Below are 13,536 nucleotides of genomic sequence, written 5' to 3'. Positions count from 1 at the left end.
CTCCACACCTCCACAAATGGCCAGGAGAGGCAAAGGCAAGCTCCGAACGGCGCTTGCGCAGCATAACGCACGCCGTCAGCAGCGCCAGGACGAAACGCGGCGCGCCCAAATACAAGAGTCGCAGCTAAAGAAAAAGGTTGCGGTTCCCAAGCGCCGGCACGTCCTTCCATTCGCGCAAGACGATTCGATCCTGCTTGTCGGCGAGGGCAATTTTTCGTTTGCGCTCTCGCTGCTTCGCATGCCGCATCTCCATCCACCGCACCAGATCTTGGCTACTAGCTACGATACAGAAGATGAGGTATGCAAAAAGTATCCCGATGCGCCCGCGATTCTTGCCGAGATTCGCGCGCTCGCGGGGGGGCATGCCGACTCAATCCTTGCGTTTGGCGTCGATGCAGGTGCTCTGCAAAAGTGCGAGCTCGTTACAGGCAAGGCACACACGGATCCACGCCGCTGGAGTAAGGTATGGTTTGGATTCCCGCACGTCGGCGCGGGACACAAGGACGAGCACCGCAACGTGCTCGCAAACCAAGTGCTCATCTTGCGATTCCTCGTTTCCGTCGCACCCTATCTGACACGCGGTCCGTTGCCCACGTATGCGAGCCGCACAACCCGCAAGATAAACTCAGAGAGCGACTCGGATGACGATGAAAACCCAGCAGACGCTGAGCAAGAAACTGTGCCGCTTGCGTCAAGATATCAACTCTTTACACCTCCAGTCAGACAAGGTTCCGTTTTGATCACACTGCGGAATGCCGTTCCCTATACACTGTGGAATGTACCCATGCTTGCGAAACGTCTCCGCTCGGTGCTGGCGCCTACCCTTGCAGCTGCACCACCGCTCCCTAAAGGGATGCATGCACCGACCATCGACGACGTAGACAGACGTGCGGCGCAGTATGCGCAATGGCGAAGTTTTGAGTTTCACCCAGGTGACTGGGCAGGATACAGTCACCGACGCACTGTGGGGTACATTGAAGGACGTAGCACGTCGCACAATGAAGATCTGCTCCGTCAAACGGCGCCGGACGAAAAGCAAGAGCGTGAGATGCGCCGCGGACGGCACGTTGGCACTGGCGAGTGCCGCACGTTTGAGTTTGGGCTGCATACATAGTGGTGTATTCTACATTCATTTTTAAAAGGAAAAATGGTACTGTTGGCCGCTTTGGCCTTGCGCAAACTGATGGAATGCATCGTTTTGGAAAAATTGGGAAAAGGGGTGGCCACCGCCGCTGTAGTGGAATGCCTGTGAGTGTTGATCTTGGCTGCCCAAGGGATCGTTGGGGTCGTCGCCCTGGTTGTACCGCTCGCGAAGTTCGGAGTCGTTGAGCACGCCGAATGCCTCATTAATCTCGGCCATCTTCTCCTGGCTGCCGCCCTTGTCAGGATGGTGCTCCCGTGCAAGTCTGCGGTATGCTTTCTTGATCGTGCGTTCGTCAGCATCCCGGGCAACGCCAAGCACCTTGTAGTAGTCCTTTGAGTTGGACTGCTTCAGTAATTTTTGTGCTTTAGCCAGCCGTTGGTACAGGTCGCGGTCTGCATTGCCGGAGAGTTCAAATGCGCGCGATAAAATTTGCACCGCTTCATTGTACCTGCCGTTCGCAAGATGATCTTCCCCTTTGGCTGCAAGCGCAATCCTGTCGTCTGGGTTCCGTGCAAGTACCTTGTCGCAAAAATGCATCGCCTTTTTGAACAAATGCTGCTCCGAGTAGGCCTTGCAATACAAGGAATGGATCTCGAATACCAGCTCGCTCTTTTCGGCGGGGTTCTTGATCGTCGCCGGCAAGAGCGGCTCGTCGTAAGGCGGTTGTGGCTTTTGGGCCTGTTGCAGCACCTGCTCCACGTCTTCCAGAATCGTGGGCGCACCCAACTTGGGGCCTTTGAGAGCGCTGATAGTAGCAACCCATTTTCCATTCTCCATATGAAGCCTGGCCTTGTTCAGCGCTTTTTCTATCTTGCGTAGAAGCTTGTACGCACGAATACAGGACTTGTTGTCGGGGTCATTGTGTAAACACGCCTTTATGTGCCGCACGCCAGCATCCTGCATCTGTGAGTCGCGCATTCCCAGGATATAGTAGGCAATAAGAGAGAGACGCAGTTGTAGCAGCGGTGATGATGTCAACGCACTCTGTCGAGTCCAGTCGACAAATGCCTCGTCCAGGTTTCCACGCTCGGCTTCACACTGGGCACGGTGGCTGCGCGCAGACAAATGGTTAGGTGCAAGCTTCAAAAGCGTGCTAGCAACGCTTGCACACTCCTCCGCCTTGGCCGCGCCACCTTTTGCGAGTTTGCTTAGTTTCTTTTCCAAATCCTTGCCGTGCTTCGCCTGCGCCTCAAGTTCCTTTGCCTGTGATACATCTATCGCAGCTTCCTTGTCGGGGTGCTTTGAAAGTCGCTTTAACGCATCCAGCGCAAGCGCAAAATCGCCCTCCTTCAAATGAATACGAGCTTCCTGTAGGTAGGCCTTGGCAAACGATGGGTTCCGCGATATAGTCGCTTGCAAATCTGCGAGAGCTGCAGCAGTACGTCCAAGCGCTTGCTGTGCTGTAGAGCGACGAAAATAGGTAAGGTATGAATGCGGATCTTGCTCGATTGCCTCATCGAACGCTTCCAATGCGCTTACATAGTCGTACGAACTGAGCGCCGCATTTGCCTTGCGCAGCCAATCTCCATGACCTGCTGCTGTATCCGCATGCACAACTGTCACTTTGCAGATTAAGACTATGCTCACGTACACAGCTAGCGCGAGCTGCCAAAAGAATTGCCGGGCCATGCCGTCGATGCTGCTGTTGGATTGGAAACGCGCCGAGAGCCAGCGTGGAACATAGGATCTATGTATAGGAGTTAAGTGCTCCACAAATGCTCCACTTGCGGGTGGCGGTCCTTGCGTCATGGCGTTGAACAAGCAGCCGAAAGGCGACTACAGCTACCAAGCAATCAGGAATGACGAGGGAGATATAAATGGAGTTGTCCCACCTATTGACTCGTCTGATTTCAAAATCGGTGTCACGGTCGAGCAGAGCTCTCCGGAAATCCGCGCGCTTTTCGTGCGCAGGGTACGTTTTTTTTCGGCGCGCGACTCATGCCAGGTGTACACCGTACTGCTCATTCAAATCATCAGCACTTTAATCATTGCGGGTATTATGAGCACGTCTTTTGTTACAGAATGGATAAATAACAAGTGCGTTGTTGCTTTTCTGACAGCAGTATGTGGTTTGTCTTTGTGCCTTTGGTCGGCTCGTTTGTATCGATCGGACTGGTATACTGGAAGCGCGAATCACACCCGGCGAACTTTTTAATGCTGGCGCTGTTTACGTTGTTTGAAGCACTCTTGCTGGGAATTCTTGTCGCGACACTCGACAAAGGTGTTGTTCTCCGCGCATTGGCGCTTACCGCTTTTGTATTCATCGGCCTTACTTGTACGCACTTGTGTAGCTACTGACACGCAGTATTCACGCTGCAATCTAAGTACGATATGAGCTCCTTGCAACAATGGCTTTATTGGGGGCTGATGATTCTGGTCGGCGGGTGCTTTGTGCAGCTGCTTTTCCCTTTTGCGTACGGATTGCAGCTTGCCACGGCTGTCGGTGGATGTGTCGTGTTTAGTGGGTACATTATGTACGACACTTGGATGCTACAGCGTCGGCTTAACTGCGACGAATGGATCCTCGCAAATGTGTCGCTATACCTCGATATGGTTAACTTGTTCATTTCCATCTTGCGGTGTATGTATTTGCAGCAACACTAACGACAGTGATGAACAGCACAGACGATAGTTAATAGTAGTGAAATGTTATGAATGTACGTTGATGACCAGCAGCGGTTCATGTATCCTACATAGATCACTGCTTTAGTTACAAAGCACGGTGGGTATATATATGAGTTGGCGTGACTAAATCATAAAAGATTCGCCGCAGCCACAAGCGTCCTTGATATTTGGGTTGCTGAACACAAACTTGGCCGAGAGTTGGTCTTCTTTCCAGTCCATCTCGGAGCCAATGATGCTGAACAGCGCACGCGAATCAATCAAGACTTCCACGCCATCCTGCAAAACGCACTCATCAAACTTGCCTTGCTGCCCAGGCGAAACATACTCGAGGTGGTAGCTCATTCCCGCGCATCCCTTGTTCTTTACACCAACCCTTATCAATTTAGGATCCTTGGTACGCTCTTGCAGCATACGGATCCGCTCAATCGCGCGAGGTGTCAATATCAAAGCCGCCTTTTTTTGCGCGCGTTGCTGTAACTTGTGTGATACAGCGCTGCGCCGCTCCCCAATGGTATCCGGTTTCGATGCCTTGGGTACTTCGACATTCGTGGTGTCCGGCGCGCCAGTCAGTCGCTGCTTTTGCAATGGCGTGGATGACTCAGACATGGGGGACGGCTGGTAATCCGACGGCATCGAGCTCGCACTTCGCAGCGGCATCGTATACGCCACTGTAGCGCATCGAGATCGAGTATGTCGTACACCCATAGATAATGCTCGTAGCGCTCGTGGGTACTGCAAGTATGACATGGTGCGGAAACCGTGTCGGGGTGGACAGTGAATGTGGCGTGGAGACGAGCGCGGTACCAAGATAATTACTAAACATACAAGCGGCTTTCACACCACCAACCATCGCCGCACTATTGACAAGCCACTGTGGAGGCCAACGACTGCAACAGCTGCACCACGTGGTCGACATTTTCATGGCGTTGGGCCGACATAGGCACGACGGCAACATTTTGAGGGCCGTAAAGGTCTTGGACCTTGGTCCGAAATTCGGATAGCTTTGCATGCGCGGCTTGTATAGATTCCTGCGTGCCTTCTGTAGCAAGCAGGTCCGCCTTATTCGCAACAATCATTGCGACGCGCCGGCTGAGCCCTTCGCAATAGGCTTCGAGCTCCTTGTTGAGAATAAGAACGTGGTCAATAGGGAAAGCATTGCTCGGGCCAATATCCACCACGTAGACAAGAAATCTACAACGCTCAACATGGCGGAGGAACTCGAGACCGAGCCCTTTGTTGTGAGATGCATCCTCAATGAGCCCCGGCAGATCCGCAACAATAAGGCGCATGCTCTCTTCCGGCGCATCTGCATCAAGCAAGCGTCCGTTGGTATCTAGGCACATCACGCCGAGATTCGGATGCAGTGTGGTGAATGCATACGAGCCTATCTCGGCATCTGCACGACTGAGGCAGCGCAACAGTGTGCTTTTCCCCGCATTCGGTAAACCAACAAGCCCCACATCCGAGGGCTGCTTGTACTCGAGCGAGAGCAAAACAGACTCGCCAGCACCCCCACGTGTCGCGATTTTCGGCGAGCGGTACCTGTCCAAAATAAAGTGGGGGTTTCCAAGCCCGCCTTCTCCGCCGCGCGCGACAAGTAGTCCCGGGTGGTCGGGTGGGGTGGGTATTGCCATGTCTATTGCCCAGCCCGCATCGGCGGTATAGTCACGCACCATGCTTGGTTCCACTTCCACATAGGTCGATAAAGAAGCGCCGGATCGTTTTTCCCGTGCAAGCTTGGATTCGAATCTTTGCTGCGCTTTGAGCTCGTTCGCAAACTTTTCCTCGGCAGCGGCAAAGTGACCGCGCGCATAGTTCTCGTCTTCAAATCGTGGAAAATGTCGCCAAGTCGCCGCACGTGAATCAAAAAGCACGGGCGTATCGAGTGCGTCGATGGTGACGGCGGCGCGTTGCTTTGCGGAGACGACATGTCGCATGTACGGCTGGACACTCGCTTCACGTTCGTTCAGTGTGCGGCCGATGCTGCGCACTGTCGTCCCCACTGGAACATGAATTGCGATGTCCTCCGCTCCACGGCCATGAAGCCAGTCGCCCTGGCCGTGCGTGCCATTTTTGGCAACGACACGTTTATGAACACGCGCAAGCGAATGCAAGGAGGGATCTGCCTTGATGAAAATAAAACCTCCTGCACCGCCATTCCCTCCGGCCGCAGGGCCCATCTCTACAAACTTTTCGCGGTGGAAGGAGACGCATCCATCGCCGCCATGACCAGCCTGCACTTGCACTAGAAGTTTGTCCATAAAGTGGCGTGCTTTACGATTGCGATGCTCGTTGGACTTGCGCTCAGCATGTGTGGACACCGCTTCTGTCAACATGGATCGTACGCCATGCCACGTAGTCGAGCGCATGCAATGGCGCACGCACCCCGCCAGCTGCAGGCCATGTCTTGCCAAAGCCCGCATCCAACGCCGTGAAGTGTAATGTGGAGGTCGGTGCGACTGTTCCTATTGCCACAGCATGGGCGCTGTACTGTCTCTGCCGCTGCTGGTTGCACCGTTCGCGCCGCTCGTGGCGTGCTGCGGCGCTACATGCATAACGATGTGCACATCCACTGCGGCATCCGCCATGTGTCGATCGTGCAATTGCCAGTCGTCCATTGCGACACGCGTTGGGTTTGCACTGCTTTTTTGCTTTGACGCGCTGCTTGCATGGATGAGTTTGACGCCGGCACTGGTACGGACCGTGGAGAAATACTCATTCCATTATATTCGGATGGACTGTCACGAACAGGAATCGTGCTTCGGTGTGTTTGCCGTGCACAGAATCACGTTTGCCCTTGCGCTCTTTCACATGATTCTTGCGCTGTTGCTCATGGATGTGACGAACACGCGGTCGAAGCGCGCAGCGATTCAGAACGGATGGTGGGGTCCCAAGATTGCCGCATGGCTTTTCCTTGTTGTGTTTACCTTCCTCATTCCGAATCCTTTTTTCATGTTCTGGGCCAACTACATTGCGCCGCTGCTCGCCATGTTTTTCATCCTGATCGGCCTCGTATTACTAGTAGATGTGGCACATTCATGGTCAGAATGGTGTCTTGATCAGTGGGAGCGCCATGGCATGGATGGGTGGATGTATCTGCTCGTCAGTAGCACAGTGGGACTCTACGCCTCTGTCTTAGGTGCGACGTTTGTCTTATACCACTACTTTGCACCTGCTGGGTGTGCAGCGAACCGCACATTCATCACAATCAATCTCGTGATTGCAATCTTGCTCACTATCCTCTGCGTTCATCCACGCATCCAGGAGGCGAATCCACGCAGCGGCCTCGCACAGAGCAGTGTCGTCCTCGCCTACTGTACCTACCTTCTCACTTCTGCACTAATGAATCGCGACAATAAGCAATGCAATCCGATCGCGCGTGGGCGTGGAGAGACGACCAAGTCCACCACGGTCATGGTCGGTGCATTGTTCACGTTTGTCGCAATTGCCTATTCTACGACAAGAGCCGCGACGCAGTCGCAAGTGCTGGTGGGCAATACTACCGAGTCTGTGGCGCTGGCGCCTTCTGGGTACGAGCCAGTATCCATGGCCGCAGCCATCACCGAACAGCCGCAGCCAAAAGAGCCGCTGCGTATCCAGGCAATCCGGTCCGCCATCGACGCAGGCGCTCTGCCGGCATCGGCGCTGGACGAGGAGATACATGCACAAGATGAGGAAGAAGCGCTACCTCCAGGTACGGTCGTTTCTGCGCCGCTCAACGATGACGAGCGCTCCGGCACGCGCTACAATTATAGCTTTTTTCACATTATCTTTGCCATGGCGGTGTGTTATATGGCAATGCTGCTCACCGACTGGCAAACGATCAAGATCGGCGCACCACCGCCGAATCATGGGCAGAACGACTCTCCGATGGTGTACATTGGCGTCAGCCCTGCATCGATGTGGATCCGTATCGTGAGCAGCTGGGCTTGTGCGCTGCTGTACAGCTGGACGTTGCTGGCACCAGTAGTGATGCCAGAGCGGTTTGGGTACGTGTGAGGTGATGTATATAGGGATTGATGCTGCACGTAGGAGTCTATGGAGTGTCCTTGGAATAGCACACTGCAGGCCGCGCAATTGCGTCCGTTGTTCGCGCCGTGTCCACGCCGGCACGCACGTCGTGCACACGTATGATATCGACAGACCCCGTACCGATCCCAACGGCACACACAGCCATGGTCGCAAACACGCGCCCTTTTATATCTGCGTCTTTTTCGTGGATCAGCTCCGCGAGAAACCGCTTGCGGCTTGGACCCAGCAGCATGGGAAAGCGTAGCAGCGAACACTGGGGCGCAGCAATGTCCACCGTGTCTTTCGGCTGTGTCGGTACATTGTGCAAAGCATCCAAGCCGCCGCGGGCGCCGCCGGGCCCATTGATTGTGGTTAAACTGCGGATAAGCGCGAGATTGCTGTGCGTGTTCTTCGCAAACCCAATGCCCGGGTCAAGGATAATGTTCCAGCGTGGAATGCCTGCGCGGAGCGCAGCAGCGAGTCGTTCGCCAAGCTCTGCACACACCTCGCCACCGACGTCCTGATAGTTTGCGAGCGCTGACATGGTGTGCTGATCGCCGCGCATATGCATGAGGATGTAGGGACACTTGCGCTCTGCAATGAGCGGCAGCATTGCTGGGTCGCGCATGCCGCCACTGATGTCATTGACCAATGCAGCGCCCGCATCGAGTGCGCGCGCCGCGACGCTTGCATGAAACGTATCGATGGAAATGGGGGTATTGCACGTATGGGGATCGTCCACAAGTTGGCGGATCAGCGGTAGTACACGCTCGGCCTCTTCCTCGGGCGAAACATTTTCTGCTCGCGGTGCAGTGCTTGCACCGCCAACGTCCAATATGTCCGCACCTTCGCGCACCATAGCCCGTGCAGAATGCATCGCGTCCTCGAGCTGGAAATGTGCACCAGAATCGGAAAAAGAGTTTGGCGTGACGTTCAGAATGCCCATGACCAGCGTCTTTTCTCCCCAGCGCCACAAATGCCCACTCCCAAGTGGAAGTACGCGCGAAAACTCAAGCGGGTGGTACGTTTCGGTATGGAGAAGTGTACCCAAGAGCTGCTCGATACTTCGCTGCAAGACAGGGTGCTCGGCATGCGGCCAAATATCGCGCAGTGGATGTAGCGCAAAAGCGCGCTCCTGGATGCGGGGGTGGGGAATAAGGAGGTGCTCGCCGTCTTGGACGTGCGCGTCGTCGTACAGTAAAAGATCAAGATCGACCGCGCGCGGCCCGTTGCGTGGCACATTATCTTTGCACCGTCCTACATCCACTTCAATCGCCTGCGTAACACGCAAGAGTTCGTGCGGAGAGAGCGTGGTAAGGATACGGCAAGCGCCGTTCAGGAATAACGGCTGATCCACATAGTACATCGGTTTTGTCTCGTACAGAAAACTCGTGTCGATTAACTGGATGTCTGGATGCGCCGCAAGGCGGTCTAGTGCGCCCTGCAAATTGGCAAGGCGATCGCCGAGGTTTGCGCCGAGCGCAATTGCGACGCTGTGCCACGTATCGCACGCTCGAAGCGGCGCGGCGCCAAAGAATGCACGATCGCGCACGATTTCAACGCTCGCGCTATCGGCATGCATAATCGCCCTGGGCTTCTCTGCACGTACGGCAACCTTTTCGAATCCGCACTGCAGCGTCGCAATCTCAGCAATGCCGGTAACCAAACTCTCGACCGTCTGGAAGCTCGATTGCGCGATAAATGCACCGACACTCTCAGCAAGCGCCTTATACCGCACAGGCACATCCATGCAATGCCAACAAGCAATATGCACCACAACCCTTTGGCGCGCTTCGCGCTCCCAGGGATTAAGGCCGAGGATTGCGTCGACTTCCATGGCAGCAATATGCAGCTGGTCATACTGCGCCGCGTCCTGCAGCGCACCACGAACCAAAGACACACCCGCATGCTCTGCATTCAGCAGCGCTCGAGGAAGTGCAACATACACCTCGGCCCACGGCGCTTTGCACTCGTCTATGCACACCCGCGCAATGCCGCGCGCCAAAGCACCCATGTCGTTGTACGCATGTTTCGCACCGTGCGACTCAAGCGCGCGATATACCTGTCCGTAGTTAAGGCTCTGTGGAAGCGCATCGCTCTTTCCCGCTTGCGCCACGTCTGTTTTGAGATGCACCGTAATGTTGACGGGCTGTGGAACTGCACGGTTCCAGCCGTCAAGGCCGACTCGCATGCGCACACGCAGGTTGCGCACCGATACTGTATCGCGAAAATGTACCGGACGCACCGCTTCACACGCACGCGCAAGTGACATGGCAGCACGCGAGCCGTGCCCTGTAATGGAAGCACTACCTTGGCGCGCCGAGTAGCGCAGCATTTAGCGGGATAACACGCGTACGTAAGCAATCCCCGCCCGCCCGCAAGTACCTCTTTTGCTCGTGCACGCTCCCATTGCCGAGTTCGAACGCGATGCATGGGCAAGCGCCGTCCCTGCGTGGGGCTTGCAGAGTAAAGGACACTCGGCAGGCTCGAATGCAGAGGTCATCTGCGGCACGCTCAGAAGATCAGCGGGGACGAACGAACTCAGAGGTTCCCACACTAGAGGAAGCTAGCCATGCGGGAAGGCACAATGTAGTACCTGCGTCCAACTTGCAAACAGATTCCAGTCCCATCATTGCATCAGAAACCCCTCCATTCCTTCTCCAAGAATCCCAAGGCGGGGTCGAAATGCAGCCTTCGCCGCGGTACGCACCGCCCCAAATTCCTACGACCCCCGTTTTAAACCTTGAGAACCCCTCATCGCAGTCTTTACAGCCCAAAGATGAACAGCTCGAGGCGATGCAGAGCACTGTGTGCAATGTGCGTACTTCAAAAGATCATCGCTCGCGCCGCGGGACGACGTGCATAGAAGCACAGCGGATCAACGACGAGCTTGTCTTGGTCGAAAGCAGGATGCAGGCCACGCCGTGCACCGACTTTATGTGCAGCATGGACCTGTACCGTAACCAGAAGTTGTTTATAAATGGATCCCTTACCTTGCTCGAACTGCTACAACACGAAAATCGACGCACGCACGCTCGGCAGCTCCCGGATTTGCACACCGTGCTGAAGCGCACCTATACCTCGGGCATTGATCTCCCACTTAGCCACTTGTACGATATGCTTACCCATACCGAGACTATGGCACATGAAGGGCACGCACAGGGGCAGGATATGTACGGGATATCGCCAACGGATGTGCTTGTTGAAGTCATGGAGTGCGTGCTCTGCAACACCTACGCGCTGTGTGCCTGCCTTTTTGAAATGTGCACCGCGTCCCGTGTACATCGCGCATGCCTCGAGTGGCTCGGTGACCTGGCCTACCGCCAGCTTGTCTTTCTCCAATTTGTCCACCTCGCACAAGGAGAGCGCAAGCGAGGTGGCACTGATAGCAAAGCGCCGGGCGCACGCGCCGTGCTTCGAGAAGAATACATGGCTTGGCAGCGGACGGCATACTACTGGTACGGACTGGTGGCATGCGAAACGCCGAATGATGGGCACTTGTATGTGTCCCTCGCACAGATCAGCGATGGGTCCGATTTATTGGCGCTCTACTTTTTCTGCAAAAGCGCCCAGGTAGTGCATCGCAACACAGATGCGCCTGCATTGCTCCGTACTTTCTTTTCGCGCTGCTTGCGCGAGTACAGAGCGCGGACCGAGGCATCGTGCTCCGATCTGGCAGTGCACCTGTTTGCGCTTTTGTTCGCGCCAGAGACTGAGCAAGATCATCCTACGTTTGAAGCCGAACTTGATCGTCTCTGCCGGAAGCTCTTGCTGGTAGTGGATAATGCCCCGCATCCGTACGCAGTCCTGGAAACGGACTGGCTCATGCTGAGCATGTGCTGTGCGGGCGCAATGCTCCAGTACACAGAGCCGCACGCTTCCATCGACGTGCGTCTCTTGCAAGCGTACAGAACCAGCTCGGAGGACAGGCTGTCTTGCGCACGGAACCTCGAGCGCGTTTCAATACTCATTGCTCTGCGCACAAATGACAATATACCCTACGTTGGAGGCGGCGATGGCATCTGCACTCAAGAGGCTCTCGATGCAGGGCTCTCGCAGCCGCTTGCACACGCACTCGAGCTCACTTTGCGACTATTGCACGTCGCTGCAAGGCTGCAGCTCCGTGCTCTGCGCAGTCCGATTCAACACATCAACGCCCCAACCGCGTTCCTCATCCTTGCTCTGTCATTTTTACAGGTCCTTACGCTGTATACGGAGGAGAGTACGGCCATTGCTGCAGTGCATACCATTGTTCGTGCGCATCTGCCCTGGAATATGCTGCTTGAGTACGCGCTTGCAGATGTGTTTGGAACGAGCAAAATGACCGCACAAGAAATTGTCGCTGCTGGAAGTGTGCAGCTGCCCGAGGATTGGACACTGCGTGGGGTCAGCTGGAACGCTTGGTCCCCGCTGGATAAACATAGGACTGGGTCTGCGGACACGTCTACCGCCAAGGCGAACGCAGAATCTTCGTCTGTCACACCGCTTTCTTCCGAGTTGACAGACAAGCCCCACGACCCGTTCTTGTTTACTACAGAAACACACATGTTCGCGGACATGGCTGCGATCTCGCGGTATCACTACTCATTTCAAAGCGCATCGTATCTCACTGCTTTTGTGCAAGACCCTAGCCTACAGCGCCTGTTTGGCGCGCGCCATGCGCGGCTTATTATGGTCCTGGCAATGCTCCGTGGCCAACTGGCGCCTACCGAAACATATCAGGAGTCTTGTCCTATGGACGTACAGCATTAAACCCATAGATTCTTGCAGGTTGGTTGTAGCTTTGCTCAATACTGCATGCTGTTCTACCTACACGGTGCAAAGTTGAAATGAAATGATTTTGTATTGTAGCGATTCGCGCACTTGGTGTTTGAACAACTCGCCGTATCTAATTCGCCAATTTGGAACCGGGGGGAAAAGAAAAATTGCGTATTTTCGGCGCAGCGGTCCATTGGCCAATAATTACAGGCTTGACATTTTTATCAGTATCTAGGAACAAGCTTTTTATCTGCTTGAACAGATCCAAGCATCACGCATAGACACGATGTAGTATCACCTCGCTCTTCAACGCAAACAAAGTCTACCGTCCACACTTCCGTTATTTTTGCCTCCGCCCTTGGTGTGCCAGCCTAACTCCATTAGCCTCTACTGCAACGGTTTGCCTGATACTGGTAAACTCGTTGCTGGCAAGGTTAATAATGAAGTGCACTTTGGCGACAATGACGTGGCATACACCTCGCTGGTAAGGCGTCCTAGGACAACAATGCACATTTCTGTTGGGTAGCGCAGTATCAACCTTGCTTTCATAGCTTGCGTATATTTCTTCTATGCTAATTACTCTCCTTGTACGAGCGCATCAGTACAAGTCATCTTGCAATTCGTCTCTGAACTTGCAAATCTCCGTGTTTCTTCATCGCATTGCATAGAATTGTATGAAGGCCAACGGTACGCCTGTATTCAATTGCACGTTTTGCTCTTCATACGCTTCGGAACGCACCTCGGTTCCAAAAATGCAAGCAAGTTTATCGGCTTAATAAATATAACGTAGTATGCACCAATAATCGTATTCAACTCTCCGCGGATTTCACGCTTGCTGCATTACCAAAACTTTCCACCAGTCACAGCAAGGGCACGGTATAGCCCATGGCGCTGATGCTCAAAGCGTTGCACCGCTTTTGCCAAGAAAGTTGGCGGTGGGCGTTTAACTAGCACGAGTTTTTTTAGCTAATGCTGCTTGGCGGTCCGAAGGGTTATTT

The 13,536-nt window shown here is 54.5% G+C and overlaps 8 protein-coding genes across 8 annotated transcripts; 4 read left to right on the top strand and 4 right to left on the bottom strand.

Moving 5' to 3' along the window:
• Positions 1–16: 16 nt before the first annotated feature.
• On the top strand, positions 17–1,114 carry MVES1_003293 (25S rRNA (uracil(2634)-N(3))-methyltransferase; the record flags this gene model as incomplete). The annotated part of the gene is made up of 1 exon (XM_056208110.1): positions 17–1,114. The coding sequence occupies one exon, from the start codon at positions 17–19 to the stop codon at positions 1,112–1,114; it is 1,098 nt and encodes a 365-aa protein (XP_056064085.1).
• Positions 1,115–1,135: 21 nt separating this feature from the next.
• Positions 1,136–2,773, bottom strand: MVES1_003292 (uncharacterized protein; the record flags this gene model as incomplete). The annotated part of the gene is made up of 1 exon (XM_056208109.1): positions 1,136–2,773. One exon carries the CDS (start codon positions 2,771–2,773, stop codon positions 1,136–1,138), a length of 1,638 nt encoding a protein of 545 aa, XP_056064084.1.
• Positions 2,774–2,891: 118 nt separating this feature from the next.
• Positions 2,892–3,780, top strand: MVES1_003291 (uncharacterized protein; the record flags this gene model as incomplete). Its single annotated transcript, XM_056208108.1, has 5 exons — positions 2,892–3,056; positions 3,122–3,138; positions 3,208–3,419; positions 3,450–3,725; positions 3,755–3,780. 5 exons carry the CDS (start codon positions 2,892–2,894, stop codon positions 3,778–3,780), a joined length of 696 nt encoding a protein of 231 aa, XP_056064083.1.
• Positions 3,781–3,892: 112 nt separating this feature from the next.
• Positions 3,893–4,619, bottom strand: ISA1 (Iron-sulfur assembly protein 1; the record flags this gene model as incomplete). The annotated part of the gene is made up of 2 exons (XM_056208107.1): positions 3,893–4,437; positions 4,613–4,619. 2 exons carry the CDS (start codon positions 4,617–4,619, stop codon positions 3,893–3,895), a joined length of 552 nt encoding a protein of 183 aa, XP_056064082.1.
• A 7-nt stretch (positions 4,620–4,626) lies between these two features.
• Positions 4,627–6,105, bottom strand: MTG2 ([histone H3]-dimethyl-L-lysine(36) demethylase; the record flags this gene model as incomplete). The annotated part of the gene is made up of 1 exon (XM_056208106.1): positions 4,627–6,105. The coding sequence occupies one exon, from the start codon at positions 6,103–6,105 to the stop codon at positions 4,627–4,629; it is 1,479 nt and encodes a 492-aa protein (XP_056064081.1).
• A 337-nt stretch (positions 6,106–6,442) lies between these two features.
• Positions 6,443–7,768, top strand: TMS1 (Membrane protein tms1; the record flags this gene model as incomplete). Its single annotated transcript, XM_056208105.1, has 1 exon — positions 6,443–7,768. The coding sequence occupies one exon, from the start codon at positions 6,443–6,445 to the stop codon at positions 7,766–7,768; it is 1,326 nt and encodes a 441-aa protein (XP_056064080.1).
• Positions 7,769–7,805: 37 nt separating this feature from the next.
• Positions 7,806–10,115, bottom strand: FOL1 (trifunctional dihydropteroate synthetase; the record flags this gene model as incomplete). The annotated part of the gene is made up of 1 exon (XM_056208104.1): positions 7,806–10,115. The coding sequence occupies one exon, from the start codon at positions 10,113–10,115 to the stop codon at positions 7,806–7,808; it is 2,310 nt and encodes a 769-aa protein (XP_056064079.1).
• A 350-nt stretch (positions 10,116–10,465) lies between these two features.
• Positions 10,466–12,532, top strand: MVES1_003286 (uncharacterized protein; the record flags this gene model as incomplete). Its single annotated transcript, XM_056208103.1, has 1 exon — positions 10,466–12,532. The coding sequence occupies one exon, from the start codon at positions 10,466–10,468 to the stop codon at positions 12,530–12,532; it is 2,067 nt and encodes a 688-aa protein (XP_056064078.1).
• Positions 12,533–13,536: the final 1,004 nt, after the last annotated feature.

This window comes from Malassezia vespertilionis, chromosome 7 (assembly GCF_029542925.1).
Source record: "Malassezia vespertilionis chromosome 7, complete sequence".
Taxonomy (NCBI): Eukaryota; Fungi; Basidiomycota; class Malasseziomycetes; order Malasseziales; family Malasseziaceae; genus Malassezia; species Malassezia vespertilionis.
This window is presented reverse-complemented; position numbering and strand designations above follow the sequence as displayed.